We start from the raw sequence: 26,213 nt of genomic DNA, 5'->3' as shown, positions 1-26,213 counted from the left end.
GCAGCTGGTAGAGCTACAGGCCTGCCCTGCAACCACCTTCTTGACTTATGTAGGGTGACAGGGCCTAAGTGAAAGATGCAGAGGACCCTGAGGACAAGGCTCTCCACAGGCCACATCTCCGCTCCCACCAGCCACTCAGCTTCACAAGGCTTGAACATGTGGAACCTCTGCTCATTTTATCTGAGTCTCACTCTCAAGTTAACATAAAGAATATCAGAAACTAGAGGGGAATAGGGCTAGCCACACTGTGAGCAAAGGAGCAGGGTAGACAGATGGTGCTATGAACCACACTACCCTTTTGGGAATCAGGGGCATTGGTACAGGGGGTATGGGCTTCCTCAGGCCTGGTTTCCTGAGGGACAGGGGCCCATCAGACAGCACAGCACACCTACAGGGAAGGTTGACTCTTCTTCCTCCAACAGGTCCTAGCAAAGCTACATGTCATCAACTTGGGCTCTGGAGTTGGCCCGGATTCTGGCTGCCTTCATGGTTAGGAGGCAGAGTTAGAAGAGCTGGGGTTAACTGTCAGACACTGTGGCAGAGGACACTATGACTAGTGAGTGGGAAACTCTGGAAATAGAGCCGTTGCCTCTATTTTGGTGGCTGGTGAGTATGCCTCAAACAGAATGAGGGTCCTGCATTCTGTCCTCAGGACCATATGGTGTGTCTAGATGTCTCCATGGAACATTCCTGCACTTAGCTTCCCAGGTGCGAGGTAGCCTCAAAGTTCAGACCAGTGCCCTGTGGAGACTGGGGATGGCCAGTGGAGCGGGCACTGGACTACAGGATGGCTTCAGGGTGCTTGCTGGCTGGTCGTCCCTTTCCTGATCCTGTTAGCTGGGTGCCTGTGGCTTCTGGGTGCCATGTCTGAGAGAACTTTGGCACACAAACCCAAGGATTTAGGGTTTGTGCAAAACCCTTGGCTTGGCCCTGAGATACTTGTCCTTTTCCAAGTCCGACTCCTCAGAAAGATGGCAGACTGATGGGCATATCCAAATTGTAACTCTACTTGTCTTAAAGGTGCCTACACAGAGGAGACCTGGCTGCATCCTGAACTTGACCAGAGCAGTTCAAATTAGAGGACATGGGGTCAGACTCAGCTCAAAAGTCCCTTGAAGAGGTAGTATATGATCAGACACAACAGGGACTGAGAACAGTACCTCTAATCTCTGCTGTGTTGCACAGTATCAGTGACTCTGCCTGGCCAGACAAAGCTTGGTTTCCATACGGCCTACATCTGTGTTTGTTCTAACTCTGCATCAATGCTGAGTGGTGATGTTTGGCAAAAGGCAGAAGAGCTTGTCCAGAAGACCTGTCACCAGGCCACATCTCAAGGATAGCACTGTGCCTCCAGGTGAGCTGTGAGGCTCCACATGGAAGGGCCTGAGGGGCCAAAGACTCTGTTTGCTCCATCTTGGAGCCTTGGTGAAGGCAATATTTCTGACAGATTAATCACAGAAAAGTACCCTAGAAGGTACAGCCCTGTTTGGATCTGCAAAAGGGTGAAGGTTTTGGGTGTGGCTTGTGTGGATGCCTGAAGATCTAGAGAGTTTTAGGCCCTGGACTCCGCTCATATCCACTGTTTCCATGCTTCTGTGTTCTGAGGACAGAACTGTCTTCATATCTGCCTGAATCCCTAGAGACTATGGAGTAATGGGTAGTTCAAGATGGCAGTGTGTGTGGGGGGGCAGAATGAGGAACATGGCCTATGGGCAAAGTGCCAGGGGAGTGAGCCTGATGGATCTAGTGTGGACCAGCTCTGCCGAGACTCCAGATCTCAGCTCATCTGTGAATGACAGCAGCTCGTGTATCAACCGCAAGGACTAGTGGTCACCAGGAGTTCTCAAGGATTTCCAGTTGCTCATATGCCCTATGTTTTTTTCTCCTGCTGGTCTCACAGGTGATACTCATTTAGCCAGGGTGGGCTTCAGAACCCAATGACCAGCAGGATACAGGAAGCCATGTAACCTACAAAGCTGGCTCCACTCACACCCAGACTCTGATGTTCAGAGGCTTAGTGATTCTATGACCTCTCCCCTACTGCAATATATATATATATATATATATATATATATATATATATATATCCAACCACAGTAGCAAACAAACGCAGTGATGTCATAGGGACAGGACTAGGCCAGTGTGTGATGGTGGGCATTGCTGAGTGTGGTACCTGTGTAAACAGCGGCTAGTCAAGGATCCTCTTGGTATGGCTCTGTTCTCATCAGGCTACCTTACAACTCAATTTCTACAAGAGCTAAAACTAAGAGCTAACAGGTCTTCCATTTTTTCTTTTTGATAGTTTTGTCATGCCAAAATCAGTTTGGGGAGCAAGCCAGTGAACAGCAGAGCTCAATAATGAGTCCCAGCTGCCAGACAATGAGTTACAAGGTTTAGACTTCCACTGCTGATTTTGGTTTTGCTTTGATCTGATTGTTTTTCTAGCCCAGTTCTTCCCCTTTGGATTAAGAAGTAATATAACTTGCTTTTGTGGGGGGTATTTTATTTTATAGGGACCCACAGAGGCTTTAAAAAAAAGAACTTTTAAATTGCTGAAAACTTTAAAGACTATGAGACTGTTAAAAGTTGTAATGTATTCTATATTTTGGTATTAACATGAAATCTTGGGGAAAAACAAGAAAGGAAAGGTTATAGCTTAAGTGATATTTTTGTGTCAAGTTGACAAGGAGTAGTTTGTGTTGGTTAGCTTTTATTGTCAACTTGACACAACCTAAAGTCACCTGTGAGGAGGGAATCTCAATTGAGGAACTGTCCAGATTCTGGCCAGATCTTTAAGAGATTGTCTTGATTAATGACTGACGTGAGAGGGCGCAGCACCATCTCTAGGCAGATGGGACTGGATTACACGAGAAAGTTAGCTGAACATGGGCCAGTAAGCAGCATTCTTCCATGGTTTCTATTTTAGTCCCTGCCCTGATTTTCCTCACTGATGGATTGTGAACTGGGAATGTCAGTCAAATAAACACTTTCTCCTCCAAATTATTGAGGTGGGACAAGCAGGAAGGAGCAAGAAAGGAAAGACGGGCGTCAAGCAGACAGGAAAGAGGCAAGTTGTCACAGCGCAGGGACTCCTCGGACTCTCTCCACTTTAAGGGCAAATCATTCTCAAGTGCTTTTAAGTCTGCAGCTCAGTGCATCACGGGGAAATGGAGGCAGTGAACCCATCTCTCAGGGGCAGATGCACCTACTAATCTGTACTTCATTGCATCTGGGGGAAATAGCTGTGCCTTGTGCCCAATTTTCAAACAGGGTCAGTTGCTGCTGATTCGCTACTGCACAGACTTGTGCAACATTCCTCTTGAGAGAAGCTGACATTACATCACCACCCCCAACTCTGGTCTGTTTGTATTTTCTCTAGGAAACCCTTCCCTGACCAGGGAACAACAGACAGATATTTTCCTATGCATTTTCTTTCTAACCCTGCCACCCGTTTCCTCGTGTGCATGAGGAGGCTGCCATGAGGAACCACTGTTGGATGACTCACCGTTGGGCACTATTTGTAGATGGCCCCTGGCCAGGGCAGGCCTCTTCACACTAGCACCTTCAGACCCTGAACTGTCTAGAGATCAACAGTCCAGTCTGGCTCTCAGTTTCTCCTTTGACCCAACTGCACTGTGGCCATTATTGTGACTCTACAGTAAATCTTTGTATTAAAACTGGCAAATTCCTTTATCATGCTCCTTCATGATCTGAGGCTTATGTTCATTCACACAACATTTAAAACAGCATGATTTCCTCTAATGGTCTTTTAGGAATCTGGGTTTTTACTGTGCTTGTACCTCAATCTGGGAGGAACTGGCACCTCTGCAATTCTTACTGTTTCTATCTGTGCATGCAATGTATTCACTTAGTGGGATCTTGTGGTTGGAACTTTCAACCAAGGTAGGGTTTTTGTTTGGTTGGATTTTTGAGACAGGATTTCTCTGTGTAGCCCTGTCCTGGAACTCACTCTATAGACCAGGCTGGTCTCGAACTGAGGGATCTGCTTGTCTGTGCCTCCAGAGTGCTGGGCAACAAAGGCAGCATTTTTTGTTCACTTGTTTGGTTTTAGACATAGTCTTACTTTGTAGCCATAGCTGGCCTGGCCTAGCCCCAAAGTCAGAGAGACCTGCCCCCCCCCCCCCCACCAAAACAAGTGCTAAGGGCAGGCTTTTTTTCAAAGCTGCCTTTCCTCATCAATTTTACACTTAGTGCTTTATGATAAGAGTATGCCGTCTATGATTCCAAATTCTGAAATCTGCTTCATGCAGTGTCTGCCATGTCCCTGGATGGATGGGAACAGAGCCAGAAGGCGTGGTGGCAGCCGGCGGTTGTGGGGTGCTGTTAGCTCTTTCTGTCCTCACTGTCAGTGGTCAGGGTGTTCGCATCCACTTCCACAGGGCTACTGATCAAGTGGGGGCGGGGGGGCATGCAAGGCAGCTGTGCAACATTGTGCAGTGCCTGGGATGGCTACTCTATGCTCACCATGATGAAGGGCATTTCAAACACAGCATCAGGCTACATGCCTCTACAATTCCAAGATGTAGAAACAAGAGGTTTTACATTCCCAGGGTGCTTAATGGTTACTGCGGACACACTGGAATGCCAGTTCTCCCATTCACTCTCAATGGTCCTTGTCAAGGGGACCTCTAAGACTATCCTACCGATGGTCTCGAGGTCCCCTTCACAGGTTGGTGCAAGGTGCAGGCTAGTGCATAAGGTAGAGTAAGCACACAGAGCCCAGGTGAGAGTGTATAGTCAGGTTAGTATAGAGATGCACTCTGTCAATATCATCATGCCATCATTTTCACGTTTGCTTGCTTTCAGTACTCCTTTAAATAATGGGGATGCTAAGTAAGGGAGTGACTTGGAAGCTGAAGATGAGGTAAGAGATTCATACCTGGGAGGGTAGCTTTGAAGTTCACTATAGATACTTAGGATGCTCTTGCGCATCAAGAGAAACTCTACTGGGAATTTGATCCTTTCATGAACTACTAATAGATGATCCATATTCTCTTATTTTGGGTAGCAGCAATGAGCTGCAGCTCCCCAACAGTACTTCAGTCCTTAGGGTTAGCAGATGATATCTGGGGTGACAATGCCTACATGGAATGTTTAGTATGTTAGGGGTATTCATATTTTTTTTTAACTTAGGATACTTTCAACTTTTAATGGTTTTATTGGGACATGGATTCATGTCCCAATAGACAATCTGTGGTTTTTCTCCAGAGGAAACTAATTCCTCCTTGGTGTGATTACACTGATGCAAGAAAGTGACAGAAACATAGATGTGAGGGACCAAGCAGTCCACCCCAATGCTTACGTGTCTCTCCAGGTTCTGTGTACCTTCTGCATCACTCCTGTGTCCTAGGACATGGTGCTGTTACCCTTTTTTTTTCTGAAACCACACTTGCCTGAGGCTTGTGGGATGCAAAGGTTCCTAGACACTTTACAAGGCTACAGAGCTGAGAACTGGATGCAAAAGGTGTATGTGGCCATTTTCCAAAGCTGATGGCTATTCTAGAGAAATGGGCATGCAGACACCTTCTATGGCCACTGAGTGGCCATCTGAGAGAGGTGAGTGTAAAGAAAGATAGATGGCCAGGCATTTCAAGAGGCTTCTGAGTACAGAGAATATACTGGACTGTGCTGGGCAGGGCACCACAGAGTTTCTACAGTTCAGGACTGTATCTTGGAGTCTTGGGATCTCAGAAAGCATTCAGAATCCTGAGTAAATCTATCTTAAGTGGTACACAGGAACTGTAGAAGACAGGGTTGTCAGGTGGGTGATTTTGACACAAGAGTTGATTTAAAACATTGAGTAAAGTGGGGTCTGGAAAAGGTGCATGCTCTCATCTGGACAAGACAATTCAGATCTAAGGATTACTCTCCTATGATTCCCATGTCTGATTTGTGGGCATGCATATCCAGATAATTAAGTAGCTAAATGATAACTGTCGCTGCATTTGGGACAAACTGTATTCAATTACACTACAAAGGATTAACATTTTCTAATAGCCATATTTGTATTCTAAGAAAGTTAGGCTTTAAAAAGTCTCCCCAAGTACTTGGCCCAGATAAAGATCATCCTGGCCTTCATTACCCATGCCACTGAGCGGCCATTTTATTTTTCTTTTATGTGGATTATCTGAAGTCTTCAATTTTGTATGTGGTAGAAAGGTACCTTTAGAAGTTGCACACAAATCACATAGTCTTGCCAAAAAAAAAAAAAAAAATAGAATAATAGTCATAGGATAAGCCATTTTGTGATGAGCAACCAAGATACTACATCGTTCTTGCTGGTTGTTTTTTGAGAAAGTGTTTCTTTATGGCTTTGGAGGCTGTCCTGGAACTAGCTCTTATAGACCAGGCTGGTCCTGAACTCACAGAGATCCACCTACCTCTGCCTCCCGAGTGCTGGGATTAAAGGCGTGTGCCACACGCCCGGCCATTCTTGCTGTTCTAAGGGATACCTTAGAATGGGCAATTGTCAACAACATAAGTTTGCTGCTTCCAAACAAGGAAGCTAAATGTCTAAAGATCAAGATGGCAGAAAGTTGTGTGTGGTAAGGGCCCAGCTCACTTTCCAGAATGGCATCTCAGATGCTATGTCCTTACATGGTGGAAGAGATAAGGGGGGGTCAGCTCCTCCAATGTTCAAGAGGCAGAACCTCAAAGACCCAACTAGTTCATGGCAATCTTGCCTTCTAACACTAACACCTTGGTGATTAGGCTTGAATATACAAATATCAAAAGACAGAAACATCCAAACTATAGCATCGAGTACTTCAAACCTCACAGTACAATTGCAATGGTTGTATATTAGTTTACATTAAGCTGCAATAATCTACAAACGGCCCACTAAGAGATCCCAAGAACTCTATGAGAAAGGATAAAACAAACTGACACAGAAAAACCAGCCATGATCTGTCTCTTACACGAATGCCTCACCAGTCTGTAAATCAAGTGGACCAGAAATACGCTCTACTAACTCCAGTGTTCTCAGCTATAGAAACTCCACAAGACCCCTTCAGGTCATCCTCGAACATCTAGCTTTGCTGGGGTAAAGAATCTAGCTCTATAATAGCCTTTCAACAGGGGTACTGATGATCCTTCCCCTTGAGTCTAGAGCTTCACTGAATCCCACAGCCTGGCTTTCAGGTCTGCATTGGCATGTATGTTTCTCCATGGGTGGAAATGCCTGCCCTGGCACCACAAGAAGACTGGGCCATCCTGGAAATTATTTCCTGGCCCTACCTGGTCCCCATCCACTCAATTCTACCATCTACCCACAATGGTCACCCTTGTCTGTAATGAGTTCTTAGCATCAGCAACTGAGGACAGGATGAGCAGAGCCATGTAGTCTGCTCAGGGTGAATGTGCACCCGGAGGCCCACAGCCTTGGTGTCTAAGTAGCCAAGGGCATGTCTGCCGTGATGATCAGAGAGTGAGATACTATGAATTCAGACATAGCAGTGCCAGCCAACCTGTAACCAGAAACCACCAAACATGGCCTTGTGGGTATGGCTATACCCAGACAGGGATTTTCATCCCATATTTATCTATTGTTTGTGTGTTGCTTTATCAAAAGGAAAAAAAAAAAAGGCAGCGTGTATTTTTCACTACAGGAATTACCATGCAACAAACAGTGAATTCATATTTCGTGTTAGTTAATTCTTAAGACCCCCTGTGCCCTGCCTGCAAATCTTTCCCTGATACACATCTATTTCCTGCCCCATTCAAAAGTCAAAGTCTGCCTCTGAATGACAGCATGACTAGTTCTTTGGCAGGTCTAGAGTGTCTCAGGGCACTGAGTGGTGCACACGCGGGCATGTCCTAGGGGGAGATGCTAAACCCAGCAAATGTTCAAACCTGGTTAGGAAGAGGTGGCTCATGTTGGAGATACAGTTACGCAGTGGAGTCCTTGACTGGCATGCTTGCGGTCCTAGGTTCAGTTGCCAACGCTAAGGCTAGACACCCTTCTCCTGCTTTGTCCCCTCACTCTCTTCCCCAGCATCTCCTAGAACAGCCCTACCCACTAGCGTCTCTAAAGCCCCTAAGGAGTCACCTTCTCTCATGGCTGCTGCCCATCACCTCTTGGTCCCTACAGGCTCAGCGTCACCATCATTCCAAGTGGCTCCTGTTCTCTCTTTTGCACTCAGCTGTCCACTGGAGGTGAGTCAAGAGGCAGACCAAGACTCTCCCTCTGTCCCCCACAGGCTCCCTTGGGAGGTTTTTAATCCTCCAAATACAGACCATACATCCATATTGCCATGCTACCAGGAAATACCTGAACAGAGATAGGTCCAGCTAGAGAGGCATAGGTTCAAGCCCAGGAGTCCACTTCCACATTCGGCATCTTACTAACTATAGAAGATGTGAAAGCCTTTTGTTTTTGGCTCTGAGCTCTTAGGCCTTGTACTTGGGTAAAATCCATGCTTCCATCTGGGCTCTTCAAAGGGCAAGTTTGGCTTGCCCAGGTACGTTTAATGGCCTTTTTAGAATACCTTCACAAAATAGTTCTGATAATGTCACCTGACTCAAGTGCACAGCAAGTGCCTTGCCTGCCTTGGCCACAGGTGGTAAGCTACACTCTGCCAGGCCAGCATGTAGCACTCATATCGTGGGGGTCAGTAGGATCGTAAAAGGCTAGGCCTGTGTGTGGGAGGGAAGCCCTGGACTGCAGCAATTTGACATCAGGCCAAGTCCTCAACACAAGCAAGAGTTAGTGCTAAGAGGTTAAAAAGATATCCAAGGTCGTACAGATACAACAGACGTCAGAGACATGGAGAAAACAGATTAATATTATTGTGTAATATTAATATTAGTAGCAATTGACAGCAACATGCAGGAAGGTACACAATAATGAAGAGAAGGCTAGGAGAGAGAGAGAGAGAGAGAGAGAGAGAGAGAGAGAGAGAGAGAGAGAGAGACTGAGAGAACTCACATCTGGGTGGGGGATGGCGTACTGTCCCTGGATTGTGTAGGCCTGGAGAAGAGAGCGAGAAAGAGAGAGACAGTCAGCTTGGGATGGGGCGGGACCTCAGCTTGTCAGCCTCTGGTGACCCATCCTAGTATAAGAACCTTCTGGGCACAGTGTTCTCCATCAATGTACGTCTCCACCTGACCTTGCTTGCCTAAGATGGGGGGTGGTCCTCAATTACAACTGGTGAGTCCTGGAACTGCCCCCTCCCTGAGCTGTGGCCATCTACTGTTCCTAACCCCCATTTCCTCTCTTAACCTTGTAAACATACAGAGGGCCACTGATTATCAGCTATCAGAGCAAATACTTTGGGGGCAAGATTTAGCCCCCAATACATTCAAATGAAAACAGAAGTTTTCAAAGTGACCAGAATGAGCTTTGCCAAAGCTGTGCTAACAAATGGTTGTAAATCAGTCATTGGACTGACCTAATTTGTTTTTACTACCAAATTTTATACCATCATTTCAAATAGGGAACACCTGTCTAAGGACAGTGTGGTGTCATCATTTCCCCTGCCAAGCACAGCAACCACCCAGCCTGCAGGCTCCTACCCAGCCTCACCCTGAAGCCCAGGGACAGCAGAGCCCTCAACACTCCCTTCAAACAACAGACAGACAACACAGTCAAGGGAGGGCAACACGACAGACAATTGTCTGGCTTCGGGCAGTACTACACCACCCTGGTGGAGTCACAGACGTAAGGACATGGATTCCATCACCTGGCTGGTCTAGACCTGTGGCCACCCTTGAGGTCTCTGGGCATCTGAGAGGGTTACCTCAGGGGATCATGTGTCACTTCTATGGACCCAGACCCTCACACATTTTTTTAAAAAATGTGCCAAGAGTTCTTGTCACAACCAAACTCAGGAGATCAAAGCCATGTGACCACCTAACAGGGACCCAGCCATAGGGTAGCTGTGAAACAGACACAGTTCCAGCAAAGAATGAAGTCTGTGCTAGGATGGCCTGGCCGTGCTAGCAGAGGAAGAAAAATCACCTCATGAGATACAGCGGCACTGTAGAGGAAGAGACAGGCCACTGCTCTGGGAGGGACGGGGCTGGACACAGTCCTGACTTTTAGAAAGCTTCTGCCAGGAATGATCTCCCAGGTATTACCAGAGGGAGCATCACCTGAGGAAGGGGCCGCTGTTCTCCAAGCCTTGTATGTCCGAGCTGGACCCAGGAGCGCAGTCTAGGTAACTGTTGATTCCAGGCTCATGTCTAACTGCCTTCACTCCCTATATGGGGCTGTCACGTCTCAGTACATTCTACCTAGGGAGTCGTCAGTTTGGCCAGTATGTAACAGCGGCTTCAGTGTCATCTGCCCCACCTAAAGTGTCACTCTAGGCAGCCTCCTCTGGGTCTATCTCATGTCTTAGACACACGGAGGTGGGACTCTGGAGGGGACCTACCCAGCTCTAATCTGCATCTTTACTTCTGAGTTTGTGTCTGGGCTTTCCTACTAGACCGCCTCCTGGCAGGGTGACTCCCATATCAGTCTGTCCCCTGTGTATACCCAAGGCCATCAAGGCCAGACCAGACAGTCCCAAGGAAATGGTGGTGGGCTTTTACAAGGCTACCTACCCCTGCCGTGAGAACCTTCACTGCTGTGACTGGAGTGGGGGTTACTATTGACTGTTTTATAGGTGAGTGGGGCCCAGTGATCCTGGCCATGATCTCTTCTGTAGGGGTTCTGCCCTTGGAATTGGGGCTGCGACTCCATGCCATGTAGTTTTTATAGAGTTGACATTCATTTGCATAGGGGCCTTCAGAATAAAATTCCTTATTTCCTTCTATGGGACTATTGTGGATTTGACAGAGAGATAGTTTACACCGGTTACTGACCCATCAGCTAGTAATGAATCTGGGGAGAACAATGGAGACAGAGCTTTGATGGGCATGGCAATGGGGCTGTGTGACCGAATGTCTGATGTCAGAGTACTGCCCTGAGCCTCAGTGGCTACGAGGCTGGCAAGATCTGTGTACAGTGGAAGGTGTCACATGCTGGGTCTGTATCAGAGCATAGGACTCTCTGTCAACAACGGGGCAGAGCTGAGTCAGGAGACTCTGTGTGTGTAGTCATGCATGCACATGCACACTTACACACGTGTAAAATGGCAGGATAGGGAGGGAGATGGGGGCAACAGGTCTGACCCACACATGCTACACCAGCTGCTGCTTTTCCCCAGAAAGACATAGTTAGACTCTTTTATAAGTTTTCTCTGCCTTACTGTTTTTGAATACTGAAGTAAAACCCTGTGTCTATTCTGCCAGCTGGGTCACCTAAGGGGAGTCTCTGACTGAATTCTCCCTTGAACAAAGACACACATCGCGGCTGACAGGACACAGAGCTCTTCTGGGCAGACCCCTGGCTGTCCGTGTTCAAGTCACCTGTGTGGATGGGTCTCATGGACCTAAGGTGGGCACCTGAGTTTGGAACATGTAAGGAAAGCCAGCGCTGCTTATAAACAAAAGCTGTTCTCCACCCTCCCTTCCATCCCTCTTCTCTAGGAAACAGGTGCTGGCCATGGAGTCCTCAAGGGCAGGTTTGTAAATGTGAGCTCTCTGCCTGTAAGGATGTCTACTCAGGCAGACAAGGGGTAGCAGGGATGGAGCCCAGCCACAGTGGAACATGGGCTAGCCTGAGGTGATTCATCTCCTCACAGGGATGTGCCTGCCATGCCCTCAGTATAAGTGCTTCAGGAAAGTGGAACCTCGGTCCCACAGCTTTAGAGAATTCAAACACCATGGTCACCCAGAATGTTTCTGTGTATTAACGACCTAAGCTGTCCAGAAACATCCACAGAGGAGGTCTGGCAGACATTGTTAGGCAGCACCTCAACGGGCATCGGTCTGCAGGTCTCTCACTGCGAAACGTGCCCAATGGGTGGAGCTGTGAGCTGCAGCTGTGCCTCCCTAGCGCCCCCCCACCCCGCCCACTGCCTGGTGTGAGCCAGAGAGCTCTGTGTCCATCGCAGGGTGGGAGACGTGCACGTGAGAAGGCAAGAAAACCTGAGTGCACTAACGGGCAGCGGCGGGTGCTGCAGTAAAAGGCTGAGGTTGGCAGTGGAGGCCGCGAGCGGGTCGGCTCTTACCTGACCACCTGCAAAAATGACAGGGGTGGAGGCGGGCTTTGGGCGGTAGGGAATGGTGGCACCTTTCGGTGGGGACTAGGAAAAGGGACAGGAGAGGGAGAGAGCGGTTAGAACAGCTTTGCTGTTGGCCTTGGGCTGCCTTCCCACGCCCACCCCTCCGTGGGACCCCCAGCCCTTCAGATATGGCCTGCAAAGGCTCCATAGGCCACCACAGTGAGGGGAGGGGCCATCCAGGGACATGAAAAGGAGATGACCCTGCCCTTGGCACACTGAGGCAGGCTGAATTTGACATCTTCATTGCTTCCTTCCTTGGGATAGACATCCCTTTTCCTGGCCTGCACTGTTTGCTACTTGTCCTCAATAGTTCCCCAGCTAGCTGGGCAGGAGCAGGGCTCCACAGGCATGCCATGGCGGGTGGACTGCTTGCTGGCAAAGGGACTGTTAGCAGGTGGCCCCCAGGGGCTATGCCACTCTGCCCACTGCTACCCTTTCCTCCTGGTACGATCCCCATGGGATCCGACAGTAGATAACAGCAGTGACTTCACAAAGGAGCAGCTTGCATCCTTTGATTTTTTAAAACAGTACTCTTGAGTCCCTGGAAAAAGCCAACCTTGAGCACAACTGGCATTGGGAACTATGTCTGGAAACCCAAGTCCTCTGCCTCTCCTATAGCAGTGGTCATTAGAGCAACTTAGGGTCATCCATTCCATTTCACCAGTGAAAAATTGGGTGGCTCGCAGAGGCCAAATGAGATTCCATGATGACGACATCAGTGGAATTTTCCTTGACTACCTTTGTGTCCAGAATAAAGATGTCTCCTCTTAGCTTTTAGCAAGTGACAAGTAACTATCCCACAGGCCATCCCTGCAAGGACAATGGCCACAGCCTCTGAGGGTGTGACCTTGGAACATTCCTTACCCTGGATCTGACAGTAATGGGGGAAGGACAGTCTGAGCTGGCCCTCGGGAATACCCATATTCCCCATTGCTGGGGTGCTGAAAATTTCTTCCAAGAGCCTCTGTGCAAACCTGGCTTGCCAAGGTTTCCCAGACAGGACAAGATTATGCCAAGAGCTCCCATGTGTCCTGCACTGACTGTAGCTGCTCCATTGTTTCTGCCAAGTACTCCAGATCCTGGCATGGTCATCATCTGTGCTCCAGGCTGCTTCCTCCCAACACAGGAGCTCCCTGTTCAGAAGGTCCAGTTTCATTTTACCCACCCACAGAAAAGTGACCTTCTGGGCTAAGACCATCAACATCCCTGGGCAGGCAAGGCACACAGGCTGTTCTCACAGGTGCAGGAGGCACCAGAGTTGTGAGGCACGAGGTCTATAAAGGCAACACTTGCTTTCTTTGCAGACTTCACCCAAGTATATCGACTGGGGGCACAACGGGTACCCCTTAAGCAAGTTTGAAAGACCGTTGATTGACATTTAGGGTCTGAGATCCATCTTTTGCCTTTTCCCAGCTGTTCCTCAGGTGGAGATGAGGATGTTTTCACTGTGATGTCTTCCTTCCTGGTGAGGGGGCCATTCCCTTCAGCTTCTGCCAACTGCATCATGCAAAGGAGAGTAGGGTGTTGTTTTTAGGTCAGCCTCTGCTGCTGACATCCACAAGTGCGTGTGTAGCCATGGTTTCTCTCACACAACAGCGCCAGGCATTGGCCCCACTCTATGTAGCCGGAAGTCTCCTAGGGATTTCTGACAAGGACTCACTCATACGCTGTCCTGAGCAGCTGGCAGCTGGTTCTGATGTCCACTGCAGAACCGCTACCACTGAGCTCAGCATATGTTTCTCACTGCTTAGGGCAGATGCCAGTACAAAGAGCTGCAAGTCCTTAGTCATGACCCTCAGCCTCTGGGCTCCTGCAATTGGACCATCCTATCACCCTGATCAGTGTGAGGGGAAAGCTGCATGAGAATAACACTTGAAAAATATCTTTAACTTCAGAAAATATTCCTTAGGAAAAACTATGCAAACATTTAAAAAAAAAGTTAAATGTGAGGTTTGACCATGATGTCAATTACACAGAGCAGATGACACAGCAGCTGGTTAGGAGTTAGTTCTGTGGAGATGTGGTAGTGGCCTCAGCTCAGGCTGTGGGAGGGCAGAGGTCAGCAGTGCTCCAAACGGTGAAAGGTCTTGTTTGAGGAAGGGTCACAGAAGTGGCTTGAGGGAAGACCACAGTGCAGGAGTGGCTGCGGATTCTGCTCCCCCCCCCCCCGTGACCGGAACTTAAGGAGGCTGCTCCTGTCTGGTGGCTCCATCTCTTTCCCCACATCGTTCTCTTCACATTGTATTTTCCTGGGTCTGTCCAAGTCCTACCCTGAGCACTGGATAGCAGTTCTCTTGAAGTCTGCAGACCTAGAGGCCAGCTGTGCTGGATGGCCTGACAGGCAGACTTCCTCTTACCCTTCACCTCTGTCTGGTCAGAGTGGTTACTACTTCCAAGGCTGACACCTCATGATCTGCCCCGTCTGCTCCCACCCATGCTCTCCCACTCACAGCCAGGCAATGGCCACAGGCTACCATCAGGTGATACTCCTAGGATGTCCCTTCAGCCCACCCCTGTGATCTGCCTGTTCTTAATGTCTGATCCCCCCCACACCCCAAGTGACTACATGAATCCTCAGGCCAACTGAGGCACAGGAGCCTTAGTGACAAAGTTAGAAAGTCACACAGAGAGTGAGCTTGGCCTTGAGCAAGGCATGTATTGAGCGGTGACATGTGTTGGCCCACGGTGTTCATACTTTACCTCCAGCATGACCACACAGATCTGCTTCACACACTGGATGATGGCATCTGGGGTCCCTGAGATTGTCACTGCCCGCTCTGTGGAGTTGGGCAGCATGTCACCTGCCACCTGGACCTGAGCACCTGTGGACTGCAGAGAAGGGCCATTGGAAGGAGAACGGCAGACCGTGGGCAGAAGACATACAGGAGGAACAGCGCCTCCCAACTCTTGGGGATGCATCCAGGGTAGTCTGCATCATGAAACCATTCACTAGACACAGGGTCCTGGCTGTCACAGTGCCCTCCCACATCTTACCACCCAGATGTCACTTTTCTGCCTTCTCTCCTTCAGTCCTGCCTCTGCACACCACTTAGGGAGCTATGACTTACTGGAAAAGTGCTGCCAGCTCAGCCAGTGGGCGGGCGGCCCTGAATCTGTAGAGGAATGTCTACAGGGAAATAGGAGTGTTCTTTCCATCATCAAGAATTCTTCCTCCATGGAAGTAGATCACATGGAGGCCAGGAAGCCTGAGCCTGGGACCTCAGGACAAGTGAGGCACACAAACCTTAGTGACAATGTTAGGGAGTCACACACATGGTGAACCTGGCATCTTCTGGCATCCAAGTCACAGAAGAGGACAGGAAGGATCAAGAAGGGGTGGCTGCCCTCCTGCTTGAGAGGGGTTTGGACCAGGCATGGTGGTGCACGCCTTTAATCCCAGCACTTGGGAGGCAAAGAGAGGTGGATCTCTGTGAGTCTGAGGTCAGCCTGGTCTACAAATAGTTACAGGACACCCAGGGTTGTTACACAGAGAAACCCTGTCTCAAAAAACCAGAGAGAGGGAGGGGACTTGGTCTTCCTTGAAGTAACATGTTTTCAATGCCAAACTCACATCAGGTTCAGACTCCATTAGTGTCATCCCAGGACCTGACAGAGATGGGCAAAAGGGCATCTCTCAGGCAGAGTGTGCCCAGAGCCAGAGAATTGGATGCTAAAACCTGCCTGTCCAAGGACCTCCACCCCCATCCTTTTTCTTGTCCTTGGCAAGGCAGGGCTACTCCTGGGACAGGTTACCGTGTGCACGTGTGGATGGGGCAAGGTTCTCCACATCCGTTTTCCACAGGTGAATTGGATTGTCTGTCAGGTTTGCACATCAGCTTTGAGCCATCAGGCTCTGCAGTATCAGTGCATACACTTACACTGTGTGGGAGACATGCAATAAGGATGGGCAGTACCTCCCGGATTTCCTTGATCTTAGAGCCGCCTTTCCCAATCAGGGACCCGCACTGGCTGGCCGGGACCACTAGTCGCAATGTCACTGGGGGCTTGCTGGTGGCAGGGCTGTTGCTCATGGAATTAATGATGTCCTAGGGAGGAGAAAGCAGTCATGTTAGATTCATACCAGTGAGCACAGCGGTATGGCTTAGGAACACCGTGAGGATATGTGTGCAGCATCTCTGCCTCTGACAACAACTCAAGGAGCCCTCCCACACATACAGAAGGGACTCAGAGAGTGACTTGGCAACCGTGGAACCTTCAGAACCAGGCCAGTGTTAGAAGGAACAGGAGATATGGGCCAGATGGCCACATGTGCCAACTATGCATATGGATTCACAAAGCTGGGTGGCCAGTGAGTCACAGGGTACTCAGGACAGGGTACAGGTTCCTCAGCATGGAAAATCTATTTGGTATGAGGGCTTTGACAGACAGATGTGTGAGGTAGACTTGCCTGGGGTCAGTGGAGAGCACTCCCAAGGGGTGCTACTAGCTGGTCAGATGGAATTGGGGAGAGTCCAAGGCCTATTTCCATAGAAACCCAGAGGATCCTATGCATCAGGGAGCCTCATTACAGAGGAGGCAGCCCGATTTGGGGGAAAGAAACTAAGACCAACATATACCACCATCCTGGAGAGTCACACCCAAACCTCTGGAATGTTGGGCTACCTGGCCAGAACCTGACCTCATGTCTATCTCCACTTCCAATTCCAAATTACCCAGAAAACAAAAACAAAAACAACCCCCCCCTTTTCCTGGGCAATCGCCAGGGAGCCTGGCTCCAAGTGGGTCACTGCCCCCAGTACAGACTTCTTCTGTTGCACCACGGACAGCGGCTAACCCCCTGCTCCACCCAGCGCTGCATACGCCCATTCATGCTCCATTTGGGCAGCTTGCTCGTCTCCCTCCCTTTCCCATGGTTCTGGACCCAGCAGTCTCTATCCAGGCAGAGTGCCCAGGGGCCTCTGCGCAGCTCTGCATTTAGACCCACCCTCCTGGTATTGAGCTTTGCTTCTGGTTGCCCTCAGCCTGGGGGCTGGTTTGGTTGCCATGGTGGACTTGGGGCATGACCTTTTGTCCCTATGGTGGCTTTGGTGTGATTGATATGTGCTATGGTGTCATCAATGGAAAAGACTGGCTGGTATGTGAAAGCATTAGCGACTACAAGAGACAGGAGAGGGCATTTTCAGACCACGTGTCACCCTTTCAGCAAAACAAAAGTGGAAGAAATGAGAAGGTAAGACTTGGCTCAAGCCCTCTGAACCACTCCCAGTGGGGTTTATATACGGTTTCCTGTCTCCTGGATTAAGGGTGTTTTAGCTACTACGTGTGTGTTTTAGGCGGTAACAAAGCATTTCCTTGAAGTGGCTAAAAATGGCTTGGCTTTATTTGGTTTGGGAGCACACCAACTTCTACACCAAATGTCAGGGCCGGTGCTTCACAGGAGCCAGCACTTAAGCCCTTGGAGGTAGTTACCCATTACTAACACTGCCTCATTACCACAGTGTTCTGGGAAGCTGGAGGCATCCACGGCAATTAAAATTCCTAGCACTTACAGGGCTTGGGGTGTAGTTCAGTGACAGCATGTACTTAGAATGTGTGAGGTTCTCAGCTTGATCCTTGGCATAGATGCCCTGACATCCTTAGGCCCAAGACAAATAAACCAATTCTGTGGCTACATTGCCCTCTACTTAGAGTCTTGAGTTTGGGGATTCCATGCTGACGTACTCCCTGCCCCGCTACAGGCAAAGGTGAACATACTATGAGAAGACATACTATGAGAAGATCAGGCTGAGGCTGCTCCCCAGGCCTCTTAAAAACCTTCCACCAGGAGGAGCTGTCTCCTCAAGAAAAGCCCCTCTGGAGCCTCACAGAAGGGACCAAATCAGACACTTGACAAAAATGCAGCAGTGAAACTCCATGGAGCTGATGCGTAAGCCTTTTTCATGTTTCACAGCTCCAACAGCAATCTGGTATTCCACAGAGTAGGAAAGCCACTCCACAAGACCTCTGGGATCAGCAATAGAGAGCTAAACAGACACCCACTGTAGGTTAGGAACTGTCTCCTCCTGAGATGGCATTCCAACATCCTTATCTAATTCATCTGCTATGATTTCCACCTGGAATGTCCCCCAAAGGTCCACGTGTTAAAGGCTTGGCCTCCAGCCGTGTTGCTTTTGGGAGATGTGAGGGTTAATTTTGACGGTCAACTTGACAGGATCTAGAATCACTTAGGTCACAGAGTCTAGGTGTGTCTGTGAGGAGGTGTCTAGATTAGCTTAACTGAGGTGAGAAGATTCACTCTAAATGTGAATGTCACCATGGTCCAAAGTCCCAGACTGAATGGAAAGGAGAATGTGACTGTAATAGCAGCATCCATCTCTTCTTTGACTGTAGCTCTACTAGGAACAGGTGTTTCCTCCTCCTAGCCTCCTCTGCCATGGTGGATGGTGCTCTTGCCCTATAAGCCAAAATAATCCTTCCTGCCTTTGGTTGTTTTCCTCAAATATTTTACCACAGGGACAAGAAAAGTAACATAGGAGGCAATGGAACTCTAGGAGGTGGGGCTTAGTGGGAGGCTTTAGTCACTGAGGGCGTGTCCTTGAATGAGGTGTAGAATTTCAGTCTCTTATTTGCATCTTGGCTATGGAATGAATGGTTTTGTTATATCACATGTTCTTGCCATGTTATGCTGAAACTCCAGCAACCTAAGTCCTAAAAGCAATGGTTTACACTAAATTGTGGAGTGAGCCCTCTACATCTATGAGCCAGAATAAGCCTTTTCTTTGTAAGTTGATTTATCTTGAGTCGTTATGACTGTAATGGAAAACTGACCAGCAAATATTGGTTGTGAGGAGTGGGGATACTGATGGACTATCTTATTAATAAGGCAACAGAGGCTTTAGAACTGTTTTAAAACAGGTGTTTGGAGACCCATTCTAGACATGGCACAGGACGACTGAGGTGGAGCTTGGGCATGGCTCTGATGGGCATCAGTGTGGACAGGGAAGGCCACACAAATGGACTCCACTAGGAATTAGAGTCTATGAAATTTCAATGGAACACAGCAGTCACAAAACGGCATGGCTAACACTGGCTACTCTTAGCCAGATTTACAGTGAGAACCAGCAGTAAAAATAGCAGGGCTAGGTGCAACTCAGTGGTGGAGTGCTTGCCAGGCTCGCTCAATTTCCTAGGACTGAAGAGAGGAAAACAAAAACAAACAAATAAGAGGATTTGAAAAATCCCAGAGAAGGAAGGAGTGTATTCAAAGGCACAGAAAAGGGTGGCCATGAAATTGAAGCCAAGTTCTTTGAATCAGCAAAGATGCCTGGAAGAAATTTAACAATTAGCATGGCCACTGTCATCATGGGCTCAGAGGTGTGTAAGTACAAATTTGTCTCGGACACTTTCCAGGGCAGAGGGTAACTAGAAGCCATGAAGTTGTGTCTAAGTGACAAAAAAAAGAGTGAGTATGTGAATCACCAGCCCCGACCCTGTGACAGGCTTTGTAGGTGAAAAGACTGCTTGAGTCCTGACTGCTTCTGGCAGAAGTGACAAATGGCATCTGAACCCCAGATGTTTGGTGGACTGTCCCCACCCACTGGCACAAGAGCACTAGATGGCAGCTTACTCTAGACTTCCTGCAGGCTGGTTGTGGGAGCATCTGTGCTGTACCCACAGTTTCCCTAAGGTTTGCTCCCAATTCTAAGTAAGGGACCACCAGAAAAAGCAAATCCTAGCTCTCCTGACTCTTGCAGGAAGCCTGGCTGCCAGGGAGTCAGCCATCTCCAGTTCTACCCACAGCCATCCTTAGGGCAAACCTAAAATCTTCTGTCCATTATGTGATGTCCCCCTCCCCAGTGATCAATGATGGAGGCTTAGAGGGGTCTTTGCTTATCTCACAAAGCCCACCACAAAATTTGGCCATCACCCCTCATTTATGACAGAAAAAATGCCAGCCTAAATCACCATATATGATACACATTAAGTGGTAACACTAAAAACATCAGGAGTAGCTCCCTGAGAGAACACATTAGTATTACATATACCTGTGTCTGCGTCCATCTCCCAACATGAAAACACACTTCTACATCCAGCTAAGACACGGCTATATAAACTCTCCGGACAGGAGGGATGCTGCAGTGTGTGTAGCTCAGCCCAGAGTTGTGGCAGCTAGGGCTGTGTCTGGGGCCATGTGGCAGACAGAGCAGCTGGACTCCAGAGGTATGAGTGCACAAGAGACACAAGAGCAGCCATGTGCCTTGTGCCTGCTGGGAGGCTCTGCGTAGTGCCTGGGAAGCATCTGGGAGGTGGGCTTCTCCACGGTGCCCATGGCACACGTGGCCAACCTCAGGAATGAGAAAGGGTGCTGACCCTCACTAGCGGGACAGAAGCAGCGGTGAACACCTGGGGGATTGAAGGTAAAGAGAATTCTAGGTAGCCTTGTCACAAAGCAAGCCAGGTCCTCAACCACGTGAGACAGATGAATGGGCGCAGGAGCCAGCCCGTGCCTTACCTCCTCAAACTTGTATGCTATCATAGCAAAGGCTTTGAAGATGGCATCAGTTGGGCCTGTGATGGTGACAATTCTCTCCGGGCAGTTTCCCTCTGAGATGTTGATCCTGGCGCCACTCTAAGGTGAGACGAGAGGAAATGCAGCTGGCAGAGGAGAAAAGCTGGCCCATCCAGGCTTGCAGACACTAGTGCTGACACATGCTTAAAAATCTCACTCTAAACAGTGAAATCCTTGCCAGAAATCCCCAGCAAATTGGTTTTAAAAACAGGGTCTCCTGTAACCATGCTGGCCTTGAACTCCCTGTGGAGCGGAGACTGGCACTGAGCTTCCCCTCTTTTGCCTCTGTCTCCTTGGTGCTGGGGCTACAGGTATGTGCCATCATGCCCTACCAGAGTAGAATTCTAATTAGTAAGAGTTCCAGTGATTCCCAGGAGAACCTGTGCCCTCCGCAGCTGAACACCGGTTGCCCCCTCTCTTAGCCTTGCATCCCTGACACCTGAGCAGGTCCATGAGAGTCACAGGCAGTGCCATCTCCACCTGGCCAACCTGACCTGGGGATGGAGGGACAACTAGAGTAAAGTACACTCACCTCTTCGCGCATCTTCTTCACCGTCTCTCCTTTCTGGAATGGAGACACAGATAAGGAAGTCTGTCACTGCCAGGAGCACATGGGGGTGCCGCCTGCGTCTAGTCTGTTCTGTCCTTGCCTACCACAATCCAGGGGTAGCTCAGATGAAGAAACAAAGGCATGGGAAGGGAGGCATGGCCACTGTGGGCAGGCTTTGATCAGAATTAGGTCAGTTTTCATGGCAGCACCACAAATATGGTACCGGGGTGAGCCTATTGCCAGGGGATGCCCAGCAGGGGTTAAGCCTTGCTCAAACACTGTTTCATGGGTAGTGATGCCATGAGAAGCCCTTCCCAAAGAAATGTTAGGAAGGAGTTGGGACACTGAGCAGTTAGAAGCTCCCCTACCGTGCAGGTGCAGGGTTACCAGAGATGACCGAAAAACAGCAGGCTGGGAGGGCAGTGCCTAGCCCCCAGCCATTCCTCTCACAGGCTTCTGACTGGTCCTTTCCCCATGGAAACATCTTTTGCTTTAGGTGTGTAAAGAGGAGTTACTAATTCCTTGAAGGTCATTTTTATACAGGAGTTCTGAAGAGTACAAGAACAGTGACCCTTCCCAGGGTCTGAAACCCAGATGTACCAGCCACCGAGGTGGCAATAACAAGCTTGAAACTGACCAGCTGGGGCCCTGCCAGCACCCAGGAAGAATGCTCTCTACCTGGTTCGCCAAGAGCCAAGAACAAGAGTCATGGTTTTGTTGTCTAAGTAAGGAGGGGGTGTGAACAGGGCTGCCGGGGCTGTGTACCTGCTGGGGCCAGTCAGCACCAGCAGCTACTGCTGTCTCAGTCTATTACCTTATAGAGATCCCAAGAAAGACAGAGATCACTCAATAATTACCTTCCCAATGATGCTTCCAACTTCCTGTAGGGAAAAAGAAATCGAGAAAGATGATGTCACAGCACTGTGAGGCTGAGGCTTCAAAACGCAGTCTATGTGACATGAGGGGGGATTATGGTTTTTACAGTGTTGGGGTGGAACCAAGGCCTTGTGTATACCAGACAGGTATTCTCCCACTGAGCCATACACCTGCCCCATGCGAGAGCGAAACTCCAGTCAAGAAGACATGTCTATGTTGAGCTGTCCAGCTTCTCTGAGCCTTGTTGACCAGGGCTGATCAGGGACATAGCTGAGCTTCATCAACAAACTTCCTGGTAGAAGGCAAGTTACCCATGCATTTAAGGAGACCCGCCATAGAGGGACAGGAAATAACACCTTGGCTGCTGGGCTTGCTTTACAATGTAGGACTCTTGAGAAGCCATGGGCACAGACCCCAACATTCTACAGTAATACTTCAATGCCTGTGAGGTATATGAGCACCTGGACCAGTGCTCCCACCCTGTCCCAGCCCACAGGACAGCCCTACGAAGGTTCTTCCATGGGGTACCACTTGGGGCAGGGCCAGCCTGACTTCCCGCTTTTCTCCCTATAACCAAGTCCTCAGAAACTCAATGCTGCTGTCTGCTGTGATCCATGTGGAAGGCCTGGCCTGGGCTCAGGTGACAAGAGGAGGGAGTGCTCAGCTGTAGCCCTTCTGTCACAGGAACTAGGGGCTGATGGGTAGAGACTCCCATGTGGGACTCTGCTGTGAGAAGGAAGGAAAGGCCACCTAACAGAGGACAGGGATGCTATGTGCAAGAGGACATGGTTTCTGAAAAGCTGGATGTTCCCTGCCAGAACTATATTCCTGGCAGGGAAGCTGGGAGCTAGATTTCTCAGGGTAGAATCAGAAAACCCAGCACCAGCCTTGTCTTGCTGGGTTGGGTGGGGAGGCGTGCCTCCTGGCTATGCAGCTCAGCACCCACCTGAAGGACACTGCCACTGTAGGGTACCGAGCTACAGTCTTGAGAAGCGCTAAGTGTAATTTGGACTGCACATGCAAGGCCTTCGGAGTTTCAGGACTGTGTAGAATAAGGAGTACAAAGCAAATCCCTGGCCCTGCTTTTTGCCCCACATCACCTTTCCATGCATCAGTAGGCGGATGGTCAGGGTTACGTTCAGGCCACCTTCTGAGACCTTAGATTCCATCTTTCCTCCAAAATGTAGCTCAGGGTGGTGGCTTAAGGTGCTGAGGGTGCTGTGAGGAAGGATGGATGGGGCCCAGATGGCGTCACCTGGAACAAGAAGGCACAGCTGTGACCCGGAGTACTCTCCTTCGGTCCTAGAACCATGGGACTCAAGCCTCCAGGGCAGTGGGTGTGCCACTGTCACCACCATAGGAGAAGTTCAGAGTTGGGTCCTAACCATGTGACCCTGTACAGGTCACTTAGGCCCTGTAGACTCCGTTTGCCCCATCATGGCCTCTCTAGACCTCCAGGCATCTAAGAGAAAGCCGGTGCTAGGCTACCAAGCCTGGTGAGCCCCCTCTTCTAGTGTTTCTTCTGTCTGCTTTCTATCACATCAGGGAGCAGACTCAGAGAGCATGACCCACACCCTTGAGAGCCCTTCTTGCCTACAACGATCTAGAAAGGCTCCTGCACTCCTGTCCCTTTATGCCAAGTTACTGGCAACCTTCCCCAATGTGAATTCGGTCTCTGGCTGCTAAACTGCTGCTGTTCTGCGAAAGCCAAGATGCTCTCCCTGCACAATGCTGGTCTATCCTGTTCTGTGGGCAACCTCTAATGGTTAGCTTTACGGGGTAAATGAAGGCTTCAGCTTATTTGCAGGCAAAGACAAATTACAGGTACAAGTATTTGTGGGAAAGTGACAAGATGACTTGATGCCAGCATGGGTGACCTGGGATCAGGCCTTCCTGGTTAGTAGCTCTCGTCACTGAGTTATCCACAGGCTCTGGGTCAGTACTTTATGAGGGAGCAAGTGAGAAAGGGGATGGTTCACCCCCATTGGGGAAATACCAACAATGCTAGCTAGACTATGACACACACCAGGCAGGTCTAGAAAGACAGCGGAGCCTGGGGGAGTGGAAGAGGAAGGAAGGAGTGGCTCCAAGAAGGTTTCTAGAAGCAAGAGACACAAGCTGTCCATCCTCAGGAGATGCTCTGGAGCTGGCGAGCACGCGGAGAGAAGGCAGGCAAGGAATGTAGGGCCTCAGCACTACAGTGTGGAGGGTGATGTCGTATGTGTGGTTGCTTGCTGCTCCGGGCAAGAAGCCCAACAGATGAATTCTGCTGGCCAGGATATTTACATAGGCTCCGAGCAATGCTGGGCCCCAGCTAGAGCTCCCAAAGAAGGATCTCAGGAGGAAAAGAGCACTTGGTGCAGGAGACCGATGTGACACCAAATAACAGATGTCTTCACAGACACCCTGTGGTAAGCTGAGCCAAGTCCTCTTACGGGAAGCCCCGCTTCTGCTAAGGTTGATTTGCAAGGGCCATAAACTGGATCACACTGTGGCTAGTCTTGGGCATCTCCTACCCATCATGGGGACAGCAGGGCCCTGTGGCTGTCTGTTATATAAATGTTTCCAGCTCAGGAAGGAGAAAGTAGGTCAGAGCCCGCCCCTGGTGCTTTCGGCTCCAGGCTGTCAGGAGTGATCAGTCACTTGGGCCAGTGCCTTTCTGCATCAGAGAATAGGACAGAGACAGACAGACAGATAGACACACAGGCACAAAAAAGCTCTCTGCGAGTGAAGAGCTGTCCTGTGGAACAGGTGAGGTTGTCTGGGTCCCTCAGACATGGAGACAGAAAAGCGCCAACCCCGAGCCCTGCAGAGGTCTGCTCTCTCATCAGAGGATCAGGAGGAGGCAGCAAGTGTGTCTACACCCTGAAGCGCCATCTCCTAGTACAGCCAAACTCTTCTCAAAGCAGGGCTCAGTGGTGAGCACCTCTTGCCTTCATTAGGCGAAACAGAAGCACTCCAACCCCAGGGATAAGTCCTGGCTCACGGTGTCAGGGGCAGGCTGTGGGGAGCAGGAAGGAGCCGTGCTCCTCTGCAAAGCCAGAGGGATAATGAAGGGACAGTAGGAGCCAGAACTCTGGCTCGGCAGTAAGGAGTTTCTCCATGCCTGGATGACTATACAAGTCCAGGAGAAAGCTGCACCTCCACCCTTTTGCTTCCCACCAGCGCACAGTCAGGAGAAGCTAGTGGAAAAGGAAGGCCAAGGGCCAGAGCCTTAGTCCTTAATGCCCAAACCATCAGGTTTCAACAGGAATGACCTGCCATGCCAAGTCTATGGAGATTTCACAGTGGATGAAGGGCAATCAGCCAATGCCAATCCCAAGGTGACAGAGACATTAATATTAGCTGACATCTGTGAATCGGCCATCATAACAGTGTTTCTATGAACACACAGGAATATCGTTTGTGTGGTGGTGGTGATGTGTATGATGTGTGTACATGTGAGCATGCACTATGCATAAGGAGGCCATTGGGTATCCTCCTCTGTCACTCTCTGCCTTGTCCCTTTGAGGCAGGATCTGTGGAACTTGTGTTCTCTAGCTGGGCTAGTGGCCAGCAAACCCCAGAGATGCACCTCCCTCAGGGCTAGGCTTGCAGGTAGCATGGGGAATAGCATACCCAGCTTCTGAAATCCAAACTCGGGTCCTCATGCTTGCCCAGCACACTTACTTACTGAGCCATCTCTTTAGTCCAATGAGAAGACATTGACTCAGCAGAGAAGCAACATTCTTGATAAATTAATGAAAGATAAAAAGAAGGGTACAGTGTCAGTAAAATGCCAATGATGGAGCCAGGGGTATGCAGCAGAGTTGGTCGTCTAGATGACGGAACAACAGAGATGAGCAGATAGTGGCCCAACCATCAGGGACTATAGCCAGGTACAGCTGAGACGGAAGTGCTCAGAAGGAAAAGGCTGCTCGATAAGAACCACAGGTCCAGGAAAGGAGAAGATGGAACTCTAGGATGAAGGAAAAGCAAGAAATCGCTGCCTAGGGCTCCACTCCAGGAGCATAGTGGGGGAGAAATTCCTCCACAGTGGTAGGAGGGGCTAACCAACACAGCAGGTCAATTGTGGTAAGTGCAAAGAAGGGTGGATGGACATCAACACACACAAACACTCTCCCTG

General features: G+C 49.5%; 1 protein-coding gene across 20 annotated transcripts in view; it reads right to left on the bottom strand.

The window, feature by feature from the left end:
* Pcbp3 (poly(rC) binding protein 3) overlaps positions 1–26,213 on the bottom strand; it is a 185,403-nt gene that overhangs the window by 9,149 nt on the left and 150,041 nt on the right. For 7 of the 20 annotated variants that reach the window (XM_035451830.1, XM_035451831.1, XM_035451832.1 and 4 more), the window contains 9 exons: positions 23,188–23,342; positions 22,069–22,092; positions 21,194–21,226; positions 20,605–20,721; positions 16,046–16,177; positions 14,832–14,960; positions 13,425–13,628; positions 12,078–12,152; positions 8,948–8,989 (listed from right to left, as the gene is read on the bottom strand). In XM_035451830.1, coding sequence (XP_035307721.1) covers positions 8,948–8,989; positions 12,078–12,152; positions 13,425–13,628; positions 14,832–14,960; positions 16,046–16,177; positions 20,605–20,721; positions 21,194–21,226; positions 22,069–22,092; positions 23,188–23,342 — 911 coding nt within the window. The remainder of the gene's footprint in view (positions 1–8,947; positions 8,990–12,077; positions 12,153–13,424; positions 13,629–14,831; positions 14,961–16,045; positions 16,178–20,604; positions 20,722–21,193; positions 21,227–22,068; positions 22,093–23,187; positions 23,343–26,213) is intronic. The other 13 variants (XM_027394289.2, XM_035451833.1, XM_035451828.1 and 10 more) reach the window with 5 other exon arrangements.

The sequence above is a fragment of the Cricetulus griseus genome, assembly GCF_003668045.3.
Source record: "Cricetulus griseus strain 17A/GY chromosome 1 unlocalized genomic scaffold, alternate assembly CriGri-PICRH-1.0 chr1_0, whole genome shotgun sequence".
Lineage (NCBI taxonomy): Eukaryota > Metazoa > Chordata > Mammalia > Rodentia > Cricetidae > Cricetulus > Cricetulus griseus.
The sequence above is the reverse complement of the archived record's forward strand: the minus strand, read 5'-3'. Positions and strand labels throughout refer to the sequence as shown.